Source organism: Strongylocentrotus purpuratus, unplaced genomic scaffold (genome assembly GCF_000002235.5).
Source record: "Strongylocentrotus purpuratus isolate Spur 01 unplaced genomic scaffold, Spur_5.0 spur5_scaffold_3, whole genome shotgun sequence".
Lineage (NCBI taxonomy): Eukaryota > Metazoa > Echinodermata > Echinoidea > Camarodonta > Strongylocentrotidae > Strongylocentrotus > Strongylocentrotus purpuratus.
The window spans coordinates 16262752-16283469 of record NW_022145609.1 but is presented as its reverse complement, the minus strand read 5'-3'; the positions used below and the strand labels follow the sequence as shown (position 1 = coordinate 16283469).

Below are 20718 nucleotides of genomic sequence, written 5' to 3'. Positions count from 1 at the left end.
AAATAACCGAGTTGTTGACACGAGTAGGCATTGGGTGATAGAGATCATGTGACATCTACTCGAAAACAACATACAACAGCGAGAAGGAGAAATAAAGGGGAGAAATAAAACGGCAGGGTGAAGAGAAAGAAAGAGAGAGGAGAGAACGAGAGAGGGGAAAGAAAAAGAGATGAGAGAAAGACCGACCCGACACAGATAGATAGGGATTGTAGATATTTGAGTGGTCTGCATACATCACTTTGTGTACCTACCTCATACCTGTATCAAAAGATCGAAGTTCACAATCGAATTAACTTTCTTATTTATTTTCTCAGTTCTATTATGGGAATGTGGGTGTGATTTCAAATCGTAAAATTCGCTGACTCTCAAAATAGGGATTACAAGCCTCAAATCTGCGCTTAAGAAATTGATTCAGATTATGGAAAGGCTCTTACAAAACACGTCGAAACTCCAAGTGGCTTCGTTACATGGACACCTGGCATCTGTCAGCATACCAATTTATGATTTTGATCTATCTCTACTGTTCTTTAAAGACTTACAGACGGCGGGGCTTCGTGAATGCGTTCTAATTTCCCGTAACCTCATCCTAAAAAATAACACTTCTATTATTCATCATATTCATCATAACCTGGTTGCATGACGATTTTTGAACTCCATTTTAGATGCAGGTTTAGAGAACAATAATCAAAGACTCATTCTAACAGTCGAGTCTACATGGTTGTTTGCAGAGGTCGTCAAAATTTATTGGAAAGTTTCCCTAAACTTTGTAAAATTTTATTATACAGAAGGGATTTGGTCGCGATATTCGAGTTAATATGGGGAATACCGCCACAAACGGTAATCTTGAGACCTGGGATGTCGTCATTATAGTTCTCAATTTCGTCGGTGTCTTCGCATTCGGCTTATGGGTAAGAACTTGTCATCTTATTCATCATAGACGGTAAATAAATAAATAAATAGACCTGTAAAAATTAAAAGAAAATTCTGGCTAGTTAAACAAAAAACATTTTGGGGAAATGTTTTGCATGATCCTTGAAAGTTAAAAGCTACAACTGCTGAAATCGTCAAGCCATCTGTCCAGACCGGCAGTCCACGAGACCACCGAGCCAGGGGACAAACAGTCTGTCGCCGGTCTCCTGGGGCCTTTTGACAACTTTTTGTTCTACTTTACACCAGACCGACATTATTAAACTCGTGGGCTGTCGCTCTCATGAGGTTGTCAGTCTCCTGAAATATTGGTATCATGAGCTGTCGGTCTATAGGGATGTGTAGTTTAAACACGACCATTGTAGCGCTTATGTAACTGAAAATGAGGTGCAACCGCTGGGAAATCTGGGCCAAGAGATGTCGGACAATTTTCCGACATCTAAATTTTGAACTTTTCTAACATGCCAAAGAATAAGTATATAGTATATATAAATTTGGTTTTATTGCAGATATAAAGTACTCTAGTCGCTCAAATATTCTGGATTTAGCATAGATGCTAAAATACGTGATTAAAGGGAGTAAACAGGGCAAGAAAGAAGAAAAAATAACGGGAAAATAGCAACAAGGTGAAACAGATTAAAAAACATAGTGACTCATTCAAAGTTGGTTTTGTGTTATTTTTTTTCTTTAGTTTTAGTCAAGTTATATATGGTCTAGATTTCTCTCATAAATTACAAGAAATTTACAAAATAACCTTTTTTCGTTCGTACCTAAAATTGTGTCAGGATGTGCTTATCATTCATTATAATATTCTATTACAATTAAAAAATTACCATGATAATTTACTGCCTAGTTTCAGACCATCTTTATCACCCACACCTTCCGTTGCCCTTTCCCCTCTTTTATCCTGTTTTCTTATTATACTGCACGTGTCTTCCCTCTAAGAAAATATCCTGGCAAAGATGGTATAACAGTGTTGAAACTGAGATAAACAACAAAAAACGTGTAACATAAACTCATATTCCTGTTATGGAGCTATAAGAGCTCCATGCTTTTACTAAGAAATGGTATATTACATTCAGGAAATGCCCCTGATAAACCAGGGTCTCGTTTTATAAAGAGTTACTGATCCAAATAAATCGCAAGTCCTGTAATCAATCGAAAGTTTGCAGTCTCCTATCTCTCATGGACATAGTTGCGATTGATATCAGTTGCAAATAAGTTGCGATTGATATCAAATCTTTATGAGACGGGGCCCAGAGCACGATAATGGTTTATTATTAATTTGATACGTATACGCCCCCCTGCACACCCGAGTTTGATGCATCTAGCAAGCGTGAAGATGAAGTTTCAAGTGTTTTCCTTATGTTCTTTTGTTAAGACAGAGTTGGATAACAGTAAATAGTCCTCCAAAGCATTTACTCTACAAATTTGTTCTGGATATTTGTGAACATTCGCTACAGAATCTCCATACTTTATAGTCTAGATTGTATTCAGAAAAGCGGGACATGTTTGATAATCTGTCGAATAGCATAAAGCAAATATCAAATCTATCTCACAACCCAGGGCTTATCCTCTTTATTATGAAAATGCATTTCACGCTGAAAACGTAAACTTGAGCCTAGAAAGTGGTACATTTTACCGTTTTAGGTGGTGTCAGAACGCATTCGTATAGACGTAAAATAAAAGAGCCTCATATTAAAACATCACTGACTAGGGTAAAACAATTTTGAAAAAGGGATATCGCTTTCATTACAATATATAAAAGTTTTATTTCCATTGCATAGAAGATTCACTGAATGCTCTAGCAGTATACGGCTCTGAATTGGAATACCATCGGGATTTAAACAAATAATAATACCGCTTAGTAATTAAAGTTATTTTCCACTACTAACTTAAGATAAGTTTCTACTGCAAAGGTCAGCTGACATCAATTTTAAGCACACAGAAACTGCTTTTCCTTATTCGGCATAAATACCAAAACACACAACTAGATCCCACCATGATCATCACAGAACTTCTCCTGCTCTGTGTTCTAAAAATATCGGTTGATTTTTCATTCTTATCACGGTTATCTAAATGTTGTAGACAGTAGACTATAAAACGCTGGGGTTGTCGAGCAGTAGCTAGAGAACCGATGTGAAGATGTTTGCATATCCTTTGCAAAGATACTTGTGATAATATTTCGTTTCGTTAGAAGAAAATGGAATCTGGTCAAAGTTTATAGGCAGTATAGTTCGATTGTTATGAAATTTTTTCTAAAAAAAAAAAAAAAAATCTAGGTTTTATGTTAGGCAATCTCATAAATTTACTTCAAGGTCCATGTGAACAACGGTTGATCAACATTATAAAATAGCCAGCGTGACATAACAACAAATAGAAGTAAATCTTACATCATTTTATTATATACCACCGCATTACTACCACGACATCATAGCTAATTTAAGCACAGAGATGGGGTGTATATGACGAGTGGAGATGAAAGATTAAGAATACTTTGATGACAATTTAATATTCTATAAATACCTGAAGAACATTCGGGGTCATTCATTCCCTTCTCCTATTTGTGAGTCAATAAGGGGCTAGGGGTAATTGCCTCCCCCCATCTCCGAAGAGTTTGGAATAAAATTCGTCTTCCATATGGAGCGTTCTATTGCAATGCATAGGACTGGTGTGCCCCCCTCCCATACACCCACATACACTAACGCACACACATACCACGTCATGCTGGAGAAGGATTATCGGATCGATCCTCTCCCGATTTTCTTCCACTTTAAATCACTCTCTCCTACCAATCGGATCTTAATGTATCTTCAGTTCTCGTCATTGTTAACTTCAAAACATAAAAAGTGAATAACAATTCAAACATTTAATTCAAACACAAACAAGTGGAGATGAGAACTTCAAAATACATTACATTTACATTACATTTTCTAAGAATACTTGTGAGAAAATAATTCATTCATTCATTCCCCTCCCTCATAATGTGAGTCAATTGGTGCCAGGGCTACTTGCCCCACTCCTTATATGCACTTAAAATGAATTGTGTCTCATAATATGGGGCGTTTCATTCCTATAAATAGGTCCCCCTCCCCCGCCATCCTACAAATGATCGCCACACCTGCTTCCTCGTTTCTTTTTCCTTCTTTTCTTTCTTCCCTTCTCGCTTTTTCTTTCTGTCTTTCCCTTTAATATGCTCCCTACAAATATATACTATTGTATACTACATTTCCTCATCAGCTCAATGAGAAATGAATACATCATATCTTATCAATAATGTGATTTGTTTTCCTTGAATAACAACATTTCCCTACATAGAGTACTGATGACAAAATAAGATTGCGGTCATATGATACAGACCAATCATCAAATGAACATTTTTTTCTAATAATCATGATAATAACGTGTTTATTTAACTATGAAAACATTTATTTGTTGATATTTATTTATTTATCTATTGCCTACAGGCATCATGCGGAAGTGAAAAAGAAAGCACGAATGGGTATTTCTTGGCTGGTCGACAGATGCCCTGGTATCTGGTAAGATATTCTGATTTCACCTTCTAGTATTACAGCTTCTTCATGGAGATATGAAAACATTCCTTGTAATTTCATTAATCTCAACAACGCCATTAATCTCAACAACAACAACAACAACAACACAAATTATGCTGATATGTATAATTCATTATTAGAGAATATATAAAGAAGCAGCCTTTTCTTCGTCAATACAATTTGTTAAATTCAATATCCATTATCTGTATCATACCATACTAGAAGTATTCACCGTTGCTTATCATATAAACAGCTCTTACCAATGAATACCTTTAAAATCATCAGAACTGTTCATCACTGAGGTGTTGGATTTCGTTCACCAGATGTCCATTCTACATACCAGGATATATCATATAAACACATAGTTAATTCAAGATATAGATGTAATACCCAGCTTCATGAACGAACGTTAATATGTTCTTTTTACATGATAAATCGAATATGTAATAATTTGTTTGACTCTATGACAAATATCAATGATTGATCTCGTGTTACAGAACATGCAGACCGTTGATTCTAAATATAATTTTTTGTCATGTTTGTCTATAGGTGGGGCTGTCATTATGGATGACTAACATAGGTAGTCGATCTTTCATCGGAATAGCAGGATCCGCTTCAGCTTCAGGGTACGGCGTGGCAATTTTTGAATTTCAGGTAAATCGGCAAGATTTGCTTTTCTTAAAGGAATAGTTCATAAAATGGAAAAGAGAGAAGATAAGACGAAATGAAATGAAATTATTTATTTATTTCATGTATTTATTTCCACATATGAGCGGAACGGTTCTAGGGACACCTACCCCCTGGACACCAGCCCCGGATAATCACCCTCTAGGACACCTACCCCCATATTAAAGGCAACCATCCTCTAGGACGACTGCCCCCTATATAGGACAACTACCCCGGAATACTATCCTAGAGGAAAGTTGTCTAGTGGGTAGTTGTCCGGGAGGTAGTTTTCCTAGGAGGAAGATGTCTGGGAGTAGTTGTCCAGGGGTAGTTGTCCTGGAGGGTTGTTGTCCTAGGGGTAGTTGTCATAGAGGGTGGTTATCCGGGGGAGGATGTCCAGGGGGTAGGTGTTCGGGTACGGGGCGGAGCGCCCTAGTCAGCACAGCTGTTTTTTTTATAGGGGTCCAATCAAAATACATAGCATGTTTTTACAAAAGAAACAAGACAATAAATCAAATACACATAAATAAAAAACGAATTCAATGAAACGTCACAGTAAATAAAATAGACAACAGTATATTCACACCACACCCACCCACTAGGGCCCTACCCTATCCGAGTACATTGTCGTAATTAGTATCCGTCACTGTAGGAGCACGGTGTTAGATATCTCTGTTAAAATTTCACGAAACCATCTCTTAGATAAACGGATATACATGTGTTTGAAACTGTGATTTATATTAATGTCATATTTTAATTAAGTTTTTCCTTCTTTTTTGTCGATGGCACTTGAAATTAAAAGTGACATTTTGCAAACAGGTAAAGGTTAGGGATAATTTCTAAATTATCTGCAGTTGATATGTTGCCAGAGGTTTAATCATTTTTATTTTTAAAGCGATAAATTTCCCCATGTTTCACGATGTAGCAAATAGAATAGATCAACAATAATCGTATTAACACAGTTTGCGTAATTTGTATTCAAATAAATGTTATTCCTCTAGCCACCCTCTATGTAACATAATTTTTTTCAGAGCAAATCCCCTTTCAATTGTCAATTTCTCCGTTTCATGTTAATTTCCTTTTTATCTTGTTATACAGGCGCTGAATTGCTTACTACTGCTGGCCTTCATCTTTATTCCTATATATTTCGCATCCGAGGTATAAAAATCGACTCAAACTTACCAATGTTTGAGTTCTAAAAGTATGTACCATTTAAGAGGTTCCCTTGACGATTTACTTAACTTAACCTGTTGGCTACTGATTTATCTAATTCCCATAGGCTTAACACAGGGACCACCAGGTTCCAGTAAGCAATGGGTTGAAGAGCTTCTTTATGTACACGATGAATATTTTGGATACCGAAGTACTGTTGGTGATACGCTAAGCAAAGAAAAACCTGATGCATTTGATCTGATACCTGTTTTAATCTACAGAATTGAAAACATCGTAAAAGGGTTTGATTCGGTAGGATCTTGAAGTTTTAGTTTTACTTTTTGTCCCTTTAAAAAGAAATCCTTATTGATTTTAATTCATGATCGATTATATTTACCTCTATCGAAGATATCGACGGTACCAGAATACCTCAAGCATCGATTCGGCGGTGATCGACTTCAGATTTTCATAGCAATCATCAACCTTGTCACTGCCGTTGTCGTCATGTTAGCGGTAGGTTCTTCTCCATCAATATTTTTTTTTTTTTTGGCAATCAACATTTATTTACACGGCAGCTACTGGTGATCTCAATGATAATACAAATTCTGGAATATATCAATACATCTACTCGCCAACATATTAATTCACAAATGCATACCATTGTCTAGGAATCTCATGATTATGTACTGACATCACCTAATTGTGTTCGGCGGTAACTCCTTGTTTAAAACAGTTAGAATACAGGTCACATACAGTAATTCAGTTGTTGTTGTGTCGGGTATACGCATCACGGAAGTGCCTGGGGTAAAATAAAGTTGTGCTGCCAATTAAGTTATAACAGTTGAAAGTGTATAATTCGTTACCTGTAAAGCAGTTTCCCTGCTCTGACATATTTTTATTTATTCCAAAGAGCGAGATGTACGCCTCCTCCCTGGTCATCCAGCAGTCCTTAGGATGGGACCTCTACACATCGATCATCGTTCTCCTGCTCATGACAGCCGTCTATACGGTAGCAGGAGGACTCAAGGCCGTCATCTACACCGACGCCATCCAGGCCGTCATTATGATGATCGGCGCTTTTGCACTCATGGGAATAGGTAACATTTTCATCCACATTAAGTTCTTGATTTTGTACTTGATTTATTGTTACTGTCTCCTACATGCAGGCGATTCGCAGGATTTATATAAGTCGGAAGGGTCCTCAATATATTTCGTTAATTTTCATATTTCTGGACACAGTTGTGAGATTAGAACCTCAAAGAGCATACTTAACAAGGATCGGATTTGTTAGTAGTTGCATTAGGCTTTGTTAAATGCACTGATCGAACAATCTCGCTGATAAGATTCAACCTAATCATATTATTCATATGTTAAAACATGTGTAAGGTGTTTCAATGAAAACGATGTATCATATCAGCAATGTTTATCGAAGAACAACAAACTAATAAACAAACAAATACGAGACAGATGAGAATTGTGACAATGAGAATTTTCGAGACCTGATTAAATACAATAGAAAAAAAGTGTCTTATAAAGACTTTAAAAAATACTTCGTATTTTATCTTCGTTCCGTTCTTCTTTGTGTTCATCTCTTTTAAAGCTTTCTCGCAAATTGGTTGGTCGATGGATACACTCCGGTTGAATTACATGTCGGCCATCCCCAACACCACCCAGCTCTCAGGAAACACCTCCTGCGGCATCCCTCAGGAGTCGACTTGGCACATCTTCCATCCAGCTGATGATGAAAGTCTACCTTGGACTGGCTCTGTCTTTGGGGCCCTGGTCCTGGGTTGTTACTTCTGGTGCACCAATCAGGTAGGCCAACCTGGGGGTGTTTCACAAAGATCCTAAGTTGAACTTATCTCTAATTTGGTCTTAACAATTATGGAAAGCCCTTAGCATCTATGAAAATATTTTGTAAAAGTTATTTTAAAAGGCATCATGTTGATTCGAATCATTCATATTTTATATTATCAAGGAGATTTCATGTTCTTGATGTGGAATTTATAAAAAATCTAAAATACTTAAATTTTCGATTTTTAATATATTATTTTAAGGCTACAAATGGCTCTTCATAATTTTTAAGTCCAACTTGGAGTTAAGTTTGACTTAGGATCTTTGTGAAATACCCCCTGGTCTTGAATATGGCGTGATAGCGGTGACTCAATGTATACGGACAGTCATGCTTGCTCAGGCAAAAATTTGCTTGATGGTCAATATTCAACATAAATCAAACTCCAAATGGTTTAAGGGTTCGAGTCCTAGCCTGTCCCAGTCCGTCTAACGTCTTTGGGGGAAGGGGGAAACAATTAATCCACTTCTGCCACTTTACATGTACACCCGCGTGTAAACGGGTACCTGAAAATTGCTTGGGTAATAGTTATTGCAGGGCCCTTTATAGGAAGAACAACATTGGTACTGACGAAGCTTTCCTGGGTAAACACAATTATTATTGTTATTATATATCATGATTAGAATGTATTATTATTATCGCACATTTACAATCTTAAAAAATGCGGCAGCGGTGGGATGTATTACTGTGGAAGTGCTCTTCTGAGCTTGGCTTGACACGTACATTCGACACAGAAACAGTTTCGTATAAGGGACGGGGTATAGGGCACGTGTACGCGTACGCAGGGGGGATGGGAGTTGAACCCCTCCCCCCTTTGGTATTTTTTATGTGTGTATTTTGAAGGAACCCCCCCCCCCTCAACGGAGCAAAATGTCATATTTCAAATTTCGAGACCCCCCCCCCCAAAAAAAAAGTGCCCTCTTCCCCCCCCCCCCCCCGCTTATTCAGCGGATGGCTGAGTCGTTGCGAAATTTTCGGCTCGATTTAAAAATGTTAACCCCCCCCCCCCCTCTTGCAAAAATCCTGCGCACGCGCCTTACTGCTACCACCCTCGTATCCTGAAAAGGAAAAATGAGGAGAGGGAGAGGGAAGTTAAAGTAAACAAAAAATGATTTGGCCTTCCAGCTCTTCTTGTAGAGGTGTCGTGGTCAATGGACTTGTGGAACGCAATGTAAGGGGTTCGGATCCCAGCCACGCACTAACATCCTTTGCAAAGGCATTAATCTACATTTGCCACATCCCTGTCAAGGTGTAACTGGGTACCTGATATGCTAGAGCAGTAATTTTTTTATCATTATTAATATTATTATTATTTTTATTATTATCATTATTATTATTATTATTATTATTATTATTATTATTATTATTATTATACTACTTTATAATTCTCTCACATTTTAATTGCATCTACATGGTCAGACCGATGGCACCCCTAGCTCTCCAACCCGCCACCATGACACTACTCTATTCATGGCTTCATCCACACTACGCAACTGCAAATCAGGATAATTATTTAACTACGACTAAAGATAATACATTTTTATTGTTCATTTTTCCTTTTTAAAATCTTGTTTGTTGTTATTTTACTTCAAGGTGATTGTCCAACGTACGCTCGCAGCCAAAAATGTTACTCACAGCAAGGGTGCTTGCATCATGACGGGCTACTTCAAGATCCTACCAATGTTCCTCATGATCATCCCGGGTATGATCAGCCGAAGCTTGTGGCCAGGTCGGTGTATTTAAAAGAAAAATGGTGCCTTTATCAGATGAGAATGAGCAACTCTGAGCAATTCTTCGTACCTTCCTGTTCTCTCTCTCTCTCTCTCTCTCTCTCTCTTTCTCTCTCTTTCTTTTTTTCTTATTCTCTCTCTCCTTCTCTCTTTCCTTGACTCTCCTCAATTGCGTCTATCTTTATTTATCTGTATTTACTCTTCTGCATCACTAGGAACCTCTTGATTTGCATGAATGATTAAATAAAATTATCCACAAGACGTCAAGCTGTTGTCGAATATCGTGCAGTACTGGTTGGATGTTATTTCTTTTGCTTTGCTTAATTCTAAGTTTAATGCAATACACATTTCCATTTATAAATAAATGAGGTGAAAGGTAAAAGAATATTAGTGTTTAAAAGAAATTGAGCAATAATTTCCTGTTTTGATTGTTTTGTTTGCTTCAGATCTTGTGGCCTGCGTTGACCCGGATACTTGCGAGAGGGTTTGCGGGAATCCTGCCGGATGCTCAGACATTGCGTACCCGAGGATGGTTGTCCAACTTATGCCAACAGGTAAGAAGACGATTGTATATTAACCCATTCACTACTGGGCCCCGTTTTATAAAGAGTTGAAATTAAAGGCCGGCTGTACTAGTTTGGCTAGGAGGAATTAGACCACACAGGGTGGTCACTGACATGTTGCTATCTCATCAACTAAGCTCTCATTTAACATAAGAAAAGAGGATCATGGGGGACCAATGATCACCGATTAGGCATTTTTTCTACATAGAGGGAGCAAGTAGCTACAAATAGTACAATGGGGCTTTAATCACAACTTATTTGCAATCGATATCAATCGCAATCATGTACGTAAGAGATAGGAGACTGCAAGCTTGCGATTGTTTGGAGGATTTGCGATTTATTTGGATCAATCGCAACTCTTTGTAAGACAGGGCCCTGGATTCTCCCATTCCCATTGACTTCAACACAGGAGCCACCCGGCTCATGTAGGCAATGGGATACCATGCATGATCCACGATGGCTTTAAGTCCAATCAATCAAAGATTACATCGTGTAAATACGAAGGCAGTGATATGGATGCCTGATTACGAAGAAGCAAGGGAGATATTGATTAATAATTGACATAATAATGCAAAATATCAAATCCCACCTTATCCGATAATGGTATACAATTTGACCAAGCCATCATGTTCACACCAAGATCCTATTACGGATAATGACTCTGTTTGAAAACAACATGTTTCTTCAGTACTGAAACAAATAACCAAAGCAGCATACATTTATGTATCTCTATACCATCTTGTTAATGATTTAATGTATGTATGTGTCATCTTCAAAATATTTGTTTTAATTTAAAAAACGGTATTGCTGGATATACATTCATCATCATATTATTATCCGAGTACGCTTTTAATTCACTGTTTACGATTACAATAATTACGATCAGTTATTAAAGGTTTACAGATTGCTAATTGCTGGAGTAAGAAACAGTTCTAATAATCATAATTATATGTCATTTTTTGCACGTTTAGGACTACGGGGCCTGATGCTTGCCACTATGCTTGCTGCCATGATAAGTTCGTTGACCTCAATCTTCAACGCGTCCAGCTCCATGTTCGTTCTCGATATTTGGTATAAGATCAGACCGAGGTCGACCGAGCTCGAGCTTGTTATCGTTGGAAAGTAAGAACAGATTATAATCTACGCTCCTCCTAAGATCTGATCATCAAGGAAATGTCGATTATTACTAAACATGATAGCAACTTCGTTCGAAAAAAAAAAAACTCATGGCAAATTTAAAAACCCTATTTCAGTATTGCATAATTCCATCGGCATATAATATAGAAATCATCTTTGGATTAAAGGGATCCGGTAACTTTGTCTCCGATTCTGAAACAAAATCCTGAATTTAGCTTATGCTGCGATGATAATTATAAACCTTTAAGTCAGTCAGGAACCCCATGACTTTTACAAGCCGATCGCCTGTCTGATTATCAAGATATTTATGACTGAAAATCGAAATCAAATGTTGCGTTTTCTTAACAGTTTTAATAACAATACAGTCTATTGGGGGAAACGAGTATGGTAAAACCGGTCACTAAAATATTTTTACTTTTTTGAGGCACTTCTTGGTCATTTTGAAGCGCAATTTTTTTAGGGCTTCAATATTGCACCATATCACAGACACTGATAACACGTAGGGCCGTGCATCTCAGATTTAACATTGTTAAACGATGCCTTTTAGTAATACATTTATGTATTTTTCGCACAATTCAAAAGGTGAGGTACAAGGCCTTTGAAATGGCATTACATTTATTTTTCGAAAGTAGTTGCGATCGTGTTATTAGATTGAAATCTAAAAAAACATTTTCCTAAATTTTGGTGCATTTAATACTTCTAGTCAGAATTAAAGTCCAATGGGCGTCAAATCTAGGACGCCACTGTGGATGCATTTCATTCAAAACGTTTGAATATTAGAATTGTTTGAATTTGAAAGGTAAACAATATATTCAAGGATTTCAAAGATAGTTCAGCCACAGGAATATTTTCCCAAAAAATATCAACAGCAGGTTTGTTTTTCTTTATGTCTTGTATACAGGGCACATTGAACGACGAGGGCTATATTTACATAGTTAATAATTATTAGCTGTTTTGGGGGTATTTGTCTAATAGCTGTTTTTGAGGAATTTGCCTAATAGCTGTTTTTGAGGTACTTGCCTAATAGCTGTTTTTTAGGTATTTGGCTATTAGCTGTTTTTGAGGTATTTGGCTAATAGCTGTTTTTGAGGTATTTGGCTAATAGCTGTTTTCCGAAGTTGCGTCTGACTGTCCTATCCTCCATGCAGATTCTCTACGGTTGTAATGGTGGTGGTCGGGGTGCTCTGGATACCGATCCTCCAGGCCTACGGCTCGGGGGAGCTCTTCACCTACATACAGGCAATCAACTCATACCTTACACCAGGTGTCTTCTCAGTCTTCACGGCCGCCATCTTGTTTCAACGGGTCAACGAAACGGTAAGATTGTGGGTGGCGGGAAAAGATCCAAAGGGCGCAGAACGGTCGCGTTTGAGAAAGGAAAAATTATGAAAATATGCACATTTGTGTTTTTAAATAAGACACCCCCTTCGTGGACTTGGTGACGGAAACCGATGGGATTCCAATGGAATCTCTCCTCCTCCCCCCCCCCCCCCCCCTGTAAAGGGCTGACGACGCTACGTGTGGAAGACGTTCGGCAGACGCTTAGCACATTTTTCTAGCAATTCTGCATTTAAAAAAAATACCTCTAGTAGTCTGAAGGTTTAAATAATTAGAATGATATTGTAATAAGCGCTGAAAACAATGTTTCTAGGTGCTTAACAATAAAGAAACAATTATGTTACATATTTGGTGTGCATTCAAGTTAGCTACTGGGGGGGGGGGTCTCTTTCGTTTTGTTACATGGGAGTCGTCAAGGCACCGGGCCTCGCACACAAATCTCCTCAACTATAACAAAAAAGGGCAAAGAAAGTGAAACAAACAAAATAAAACGTAACATAATCAAATCTTCGTATCGTCCTTTTTCTCCATCTTCAGGGAGCTTTCTGGGGCCTGGTGTGTGGGTTCGTGATTGGCCTGATCCGAGCCGTCCTCGACTTCGTGTTCGGTGTGCCATCGTGTGGTCAGGAGGACAACCGACCTGCGATGATCAAGGACTTCCACTACCTCCACTTCGCGGCTTTCGTCTACGGTCTCACCCTCATCCTCGTCATCGGTTTCAGTTTTCTCGCAGATCCTGTTCCTCCTTATAAGGTAAGCATTGGCGGATCCAGGGGGCATAGGGGCACGTGCCCATCTCCCGGAAAGACCCAATCTGGCATTAACAAGACCGCAACTTCTTTAGAAAAAATCGATCCAAGGCAATTTCTATAGCTTTGTACGTCACAGTTTGAAATGTGCAAACGCTACAATGAATTATTACGTTATGTCAACATGATTTCTATGGGACAAATATTAGGGTTCTGAAATTGCCCTTGAGTAGTTGCGCTCTTATTCATTAACTATTAAAGTAAACACTCAAATATAACGTGCCCATACACCCTTCCCCGGCAGAAATGTTTGACCCCTCACAGGTATCCGAGAAATGTGAACCGACACTCCCTTTTTTTCTTCGTTGATATCAGAGTGTGTTTGGGATTTTACCCTAACCTCAAGAAGACAACGCCGAATACATAACATTACGAACCTGAGCAAAACAACACTGCAGTTCCTATACGAAATCTATTTATTCAGAGAGTCATATCTCAGCCAATACTTAACATATTCAATTGGTTTTCGACATTTGGACATTATTTTTGATGCTCTTTGGGAAATTAAAGTAAAAAATTAAGGAATTCTCAAAATTGATTATTATGATGTCACAGCTTTGGTACTCTATTCAAAGCGCACATCGTCAAATATATGAATATTCAAAGCGCACAACGCCAAAAGCATGAATATTCAAAGCTCACAACGCCAAATACATGAATATTCAATGTCCATAATTTTTATACACATAACAAATTCCCCCAATTATTTTTTCTTCAATTCTTACAGTTGGTACGCCTGACCTGGTGGAATCATCTCTCTGGTTTACCAAGAGTGCCCATTTCATCATCAGAAGAAGAAAAGAGACTCAAGAATGAAGAGATTAGGAAAGAGAAGCAGAAACAAGCTGCGATAAGTAAGAAGATTAAACTTACAATATACATAACTTCCTTCTATTACGTTAGCTTTTCTTTACTGCTGTCCGAATTCTTAAACGCTCATTATCAAGGCTGATATTGCACTACGTAGAAGGAAATGTGGTTCCGCTATGACCGTTTCTGAAATAAGTAACATTTTCAAATTGACTCAATTCTCACAGACATAAATTATAACAGTGCGAACGATTTAGGTGCATTGCGAACAGGCAAATAATTGCCTAACGTTCATCTTAACTAGTTTTGCTTGCTCATACTTTTATTTATAAAAATTTACTTATAATTTTGATAAATCTAGATGCTCAAACGAGGACAGGACTGAAGTGGAAACTGTGGTACATCATCTGCTGCATCTCAACCTCTCCACCCGAAATCGACGACGGCGATGAACGGGGCGGTGACCAGGACAGTGTGGACAAGGGGAATGAAGCCGGTGTCGAACAAAAAGCCTCTGCCTACGAGAACCCCAAATGGGCCCGCTTTGCCCTGGCAAACGGCATTCTACTTGGTGGTGCCTGTGCGTTTATTCTGGCCTATTACGGTTGAAAAATATAGGCCTTATTTCATCTTATTATATCACGATCGCAGAGACTTTCGAAAATCAATTTAAGCGCATTTTCAGTACCATAAGAGGTTTCGCCTATATAAAACATTATAGGATTACGTAATTTTAGCTACGATCGCATGAGGTCGTCGTTGTTTAGGCCTAAAATTTGCGAAATCTCGAAGTTAGAAAATACGATCCATAACAATGATGGGGTTCACACGCGAACCAAAGAATGAGTTTTCTAAAGATTTAAGCAACAAGCCGTGTAGCATTCGAGGTTTAAAACTAGTACAAGCCATGTACACATTCATTAAAACTTTGAATACTCATACCAACTGACTTTAGCCTCGGAGTCAATTGCGTTCACACGGCAAATAACCGAGAGCGAGGACTGTGGATTGAAGTTATGGCGGTAATCTTGAGATATGTCGTGGTTTATAACTTCGAGTGAACTTGAAGTTTCGTGACCTCGATTGTGTTCGCACGGTCTCTAATCATGCTAACAACAAGATGACATTGACGTTTAAAACTACATCCTAAACGTAAAGTGAATTTACTGGCGTATGATCCTAGTTATTAATTGAAAGCTTTCATGATTTTGTTTTGTTCGTTTCATTTTTTTATAGGCACCCCCAAAATGTAAGGACACTTTAAGTGGGAAATTCGGTGCCTGGGGCAACACCCCCTGTAAAAAGAAGCTGGTGCAGTCATACATATAATATAGAATAATATGAGCTTAATAACGTGAGTCAAGCATATAAAACTTATCACATCAAATATTAACTTTAAAAACGTTCAGTATTTCAAAGGGTCTTCATGCCATCGTTGCCTCCTATGAAACATTTTTTTCCATGGCATTTCGTTTTTAACATTAGCATGTATTTTGTTCTACTCTTATAATTAATACTGCTTTAATCATCGTCATTATGATCTAGTTTTCAGTTTATATATATGCTGTATACATTGTCTTCGATGAACGAAATCAGTCAACTTAAACAAAATTAAAGAGAAGGTTAAGTTCTTGGGAGCGGTCAAAAATAGTTTGTGAGTGTTATCATTGTTATTATGCACTTGTGGAAGAACATAAGAGAAAAAATGTTCCCAGAAAAGCATGGCTCTTTAAAATGCCCACATATTCTAAATATGACAAGTAACAGCTTAAAAATGAGGCCTAATTTTTATGCCACATGTTTGTGTAGTCCCATATACATTTTTCTATGTACAGTGCTTGTTACTTTACCAAGACTGTGTCAAATTTCTTATGATTCTGATGACTCCAAAACTTTGCAGTACACACCAATACTTATATGCTAGATGATCAACCTTTTCTGATCGATTCCACAACGTTTCTTTCACAAGGCAATCGCATGACCAGCACTCAACTTCATTTTTAATTCTAAACCTGACGGAAGTTTAAGCTCGATGCTAAATTGAGTTTAGCAAAGAAAGTTCGACGGAGGTCTAAGGCACGTACATGTACACAATTCAAAACTGAAACTGGGCTTAAAGCCCCTCTAACGTATTGGGAGCTACAAACATTTGATGGCAAAATTTCACTTAAATTGTATCATGATGTGAAAGAGTATGTAATTTGAGACACATATATGCAAGGATATTCAAAACAAATGTGCTTGAACTTGAATATTGATGAAAGAATACAAAATTAAGATTATCTTCGTATAACAGAAAAGCCTAATTATGTATTCTTTTATCAATAATTTTCTTTAAACACCTTTTTTTTTGGGGGGGGGGTGAATCTTTGCAGAATTGTGTCTTAAATGGCATCCTTTACGAGTACAATTTTGCAATCGAATTTATGGCAAATTTAGAGGGGCTGTTTAAAGCTTTGTTCAAAATCGGGTTGAACAAACTAAAGGGAGTTGGTTTCATGCTAAAGTTTTCCTTTAATCTCAGACCCCGATTCAGGTAACCGGTAACATTGTTAAATATACAAAAAATGATGAAAAAATTATCAAACCACAAAGATACTTATGGTTTTCTTTGAAGGCGTCAATGTGTAACCCCCTTCTAACTTTCCTACTGTGTTTTTCATGAAAAAAGGCATAAAAAGGGCTTTAGAAAAATGTTTCTATAGTATGTAGAGACAATTCATTACTTTGTGAAGATTTACATTCACCTAAAATTTAATTAAATGATAATAATATACTCTCTTTTTTTTGGTGCGTGTGTGTTCATTGTTGTTTCTTTGGAAAACGAAATTTCTTAAAAATTGCCTATATATATATATATATTGTTTTTTCTTATTTTCGAAAACATTTAACAAATTTGCGTCATAGTAAAGCTGTCCTATTTTCAAAGTCATTGTCATTTCTTGCATATTAGTGTACCTATAGGCCCGTATTCAGTTAAACCGGACGCCAGGTCTATATTACACGTTCAACAAAGGAAAACGTAGACTTCAGGCTAAGTTCCTTTGTTAACCTCGACTTTAGACAAAGCCCAAACTCAGCGTCGGGTTTATATTTTGGAAAAGTAGAATACGGGCCATCAAGTTTCAAGGGGATTTCCCAGAATATCGGTGATCCATATTAAAGGCCGAAGGTCATCGAGACTGAAAGTCTTTGATATTGGCTTCTAAGACCAGACATTTCGCTCACGTGAATTCCCCAGCTAGGTATCAGAACAGTTGTGAGTCTAGTTGTGAGACTGAACTTTTTTGTTTAATCTTGTAACCGCTTCCTATGTATATGGGCGTCGCTATAATACTCCTAACTCCTAAGCTCCTAATACTATGTGTTGCTTTTCTGTAGATATTGTTTTCTTGCACGCTAAGAGAGAGAAATAAAATGTTGTCGCATCAAGTATAAAATGAGCCTGTTAATGTGTGTATTTTTCACTCCCCATCTATCTATATACACAAAAATGCAACCAGCTTTTTTTATACTCCCCGGGGAGCGGAGCGTGTACGAAATCATGTGTAGAATAGCAACTGAATCCTATAACCGGGTAATAATAACAATGATTATTGATTACAATGTAAAGCGTTGAGAAACGTAGTACGATCTATACAAATGTGACTGTCAGTATGATTATAGTTATTTCTCTTCATACTTGTAATTACAACAATCATTTTTTCAATACGTTATACTTCAAATCGGAATTATAGAATGTGCTCTGAAAATAACATTAAGTATACGCCATTGATTATTTTTATAAAATGATGACGTAGATCCTAATCAAATGATTGATTGAAAGCATACACGTGACCAGGCATTTATTTTGCCTAACGCGTAATTTGGGTAACGACCGGTCATTACCCAGTGGTAATGACCGGTCATTACCACATCTTGTTGTTGCTATCGTAACCTTTGAGATTTCATCGTTTTACTTTTACTCGCGAGAATGGCTGCCGCGGCATTTAAAGTGCCTACTTTTGAAATTCTTTCAACTGCACAAATGCAAGAGTTATAGAATGTGCTCTGAAAATAACATTAAGTATACGCCATTGATTATTTTTGGAGAAATACATGATTGATGCAATGGTAGGTAGCACTTTTTTTAAGAGAGAGAGAGAGAAACAAAAATTGCCATAGAGAGAGAGAGAGAGAAAGAGAGGAAGAGTGAGTGGCTGAGAAAGAGAGATGATTGAGAGGGAGAAAAGTCATAAACATAGATAACTGATCGATATCCAGGTAAGCAATATTAAAATAACTTCTTTTTATTTCATTTACACACTAATACGGAATAATGTTTATATGGAGCTTTATGATTTACTGTTAAAAGACCACAATTTATTGATATACAAGATATGATATTTATCTTCCGCAATTGTAAATGAAACATATTTCCTTGTTGTGACCTGGTTCTCACATCCTGTTAGTAGTATCAAATTTGAAATAGAAGTTTATCACCATCAATTATACTCAAAATACTTACGATTTCAGGTAAGACTGTAATAACAAATGCCTTAAATTACCGCTCCCAGTTAATGAAAAATAGATACGTTTCCGTGTGTTTCAGTGGGTGTGTTTGGAGGTATCTATACCTAAGGCCTGATAAACACCATTATTTTGTCAAAAGCAAGATCAAACCTTGATATGCAACTACTCTGAAAGAAATCAATATCATCAGAGAAGCAAACTGGTGAAAGTTTAAACAAAAAATCGGACAGACAATGAGAAAGTTATGGGTTTTTGTTTAAATGTTGCAATGGCTATACATATTTGGGCACTTCAATTTGGCAATCGGTCATCCCACTGTGACGTGGTGCCGGAAAACTTTCAAATTATTATGTTTCAGCACACAAAATGAATATAATGTAAATCTGTCTTATTTTTTTAATCAGGGGAGTCTTTTCTTTTAAAACGCCCTATAATAAAACGTTACCCAAAATATATTTTGAATAGTGCCCTAAAGGAGAAGGCACTCAGGAGAAAAAAACAGAAATTGATGACGTTTTTGTAAACGAGCGAGTTTCTCCGTGACTACTTTACTATCCACTGACCAAACTGCCAATTTGAGATTCATATAGATTTAGAGATCTCATACTTCAAACATTAATAACACTTTTATTGGACCCATTTTTGTCAATCTTTCACCATCCTGTTTCTCTTTTTTGTAATGCGTTTTATACAAATGAACTTCTACAAGGGTTGGAATGCTTTTTTAAAATTGTATTTCATGATGAAACTGTATTAAAGTTTTCCATGGCGTAGGCAAATTATTCATTATTTATTCGTGTGGGAAACTTAAAGAAACTATAATTAGATACTCTTACACTTTCGTTTTCGAAATGAGCACGCTATTATTACAGTAAACCGTTTACCTACTTCATGTTTGGATACTTTTTCTTCAGAAAACGAAAGGCGAATCATTAAGAATCTTACATCATCAACAATGATAACAAAGAACGGCACCAAAAACTAAAACCATCAGAAATTAGATATCGAATCCTGTTTACCCCTAAACTGCTTCTGAAAAGTTCATTCTCCTTATGCCTATAGTTCCTCTCCGAAATACTGTATTCAATTTTTATTGGTGATTATTGCTACCTCATTTTTGTCAAAAATTTAATCGGAAACATGACGATAGATCGGTTAGAATCGTAAGGAAGAGGCACGTATTAAAGACCATTACAGCCACTGAAAAAAATGTTTTTTAGAGAACATTTATTTTTCCTGGAAAAAAAAATTCTTTGTCTTCGGGAAAATTTTGGTTAGGTTTTCTGGAGAAAAGAAAATTATTATTTTGTTTTTTGGAAATAATTTTTTTTATTAAATTATGCATTGATCTACTTTGTTTTTCGGGAAAAAAATATCCTGTCCGCGCGCCGTGCACGTTAAATTATAGTGCACCAGATCGTTCAATTTCAGTTCTCAAAATACAAAAGCTCCTGCTCGGTCGCTTTGCTCCCTCGCTCGCTTGTTCCCTCAAATATTTAACATATTTCCGCCCCCTGCGTACGCCTTGCCACTCATGCATATACGAGGTTGTCTATATCAAACGTCATTTAAAAACGATGTGTTACTATATTTAGTACAGTGTTACTTGATTTAGAAGTAGAAAAATCCCAGAAAACTTTTTAAAAATATATTTTTCCCCAAAAACAT

General features: G+C 37.1%; 1 protein-coding gene across 1 annotated transcript; it reads left to right on the top strand.

Moving 5' to 3' along the window:
* The first annotated feature begins 330 nt into the window (after positions 1-330).
* LOC752369 (sodium/glucose cotransporter 4) lies at positions 331-16237 on the top strand. The gene is made up of 14 exons (XM_001178673.4): positions 331-908; positions 4395-4466; positions 5031-5135; positions 6246-6305; positions 6708-6812; positions 7210-7396; positions 7900-8114; positions 9745-9880; positions 10328-10435; positions 11416-11566; positions 12730-12898; positions 13457-13672; positions 14456-14582; positions 14900-16237. The coding sequence occupies exons 1-14, from the start codon at positions 816-818 to the stop codon at positions 15145-15147; spliced, it is 1992 nt and encodes a 663-aa protein (XP_001178673.2). The 5' UTR covers positions 331-815; the 3' UTR covers positions 15148-16237.
* The last annotated feature ends 4481 nt before the right edge of the window (positions 16238-20718 follow it).

Coding starts and splice junctions, on each gene's coding strand:
- LOC752369 (XM_001178673.4), top strand. CDS start 816: ATGGGGAATACCGCCACAAACGGTAATCTTGAGACCTGGGATGTCGTC. Junction 7,397..7,899: donor TTTTGCACTCATGGGAATAG/GTAACATTTTCA, acceptor TCTCTTTTAAAG/CTTTCTCGCAAATTGGTTGG. Junction 11,567..12,729: donor GAGCTTGTTATCGTTGGAAA/GTAAGAACAGAT, acceptor TCCTCCATGCAG/ATTCTCTACGGTTGTAATGG.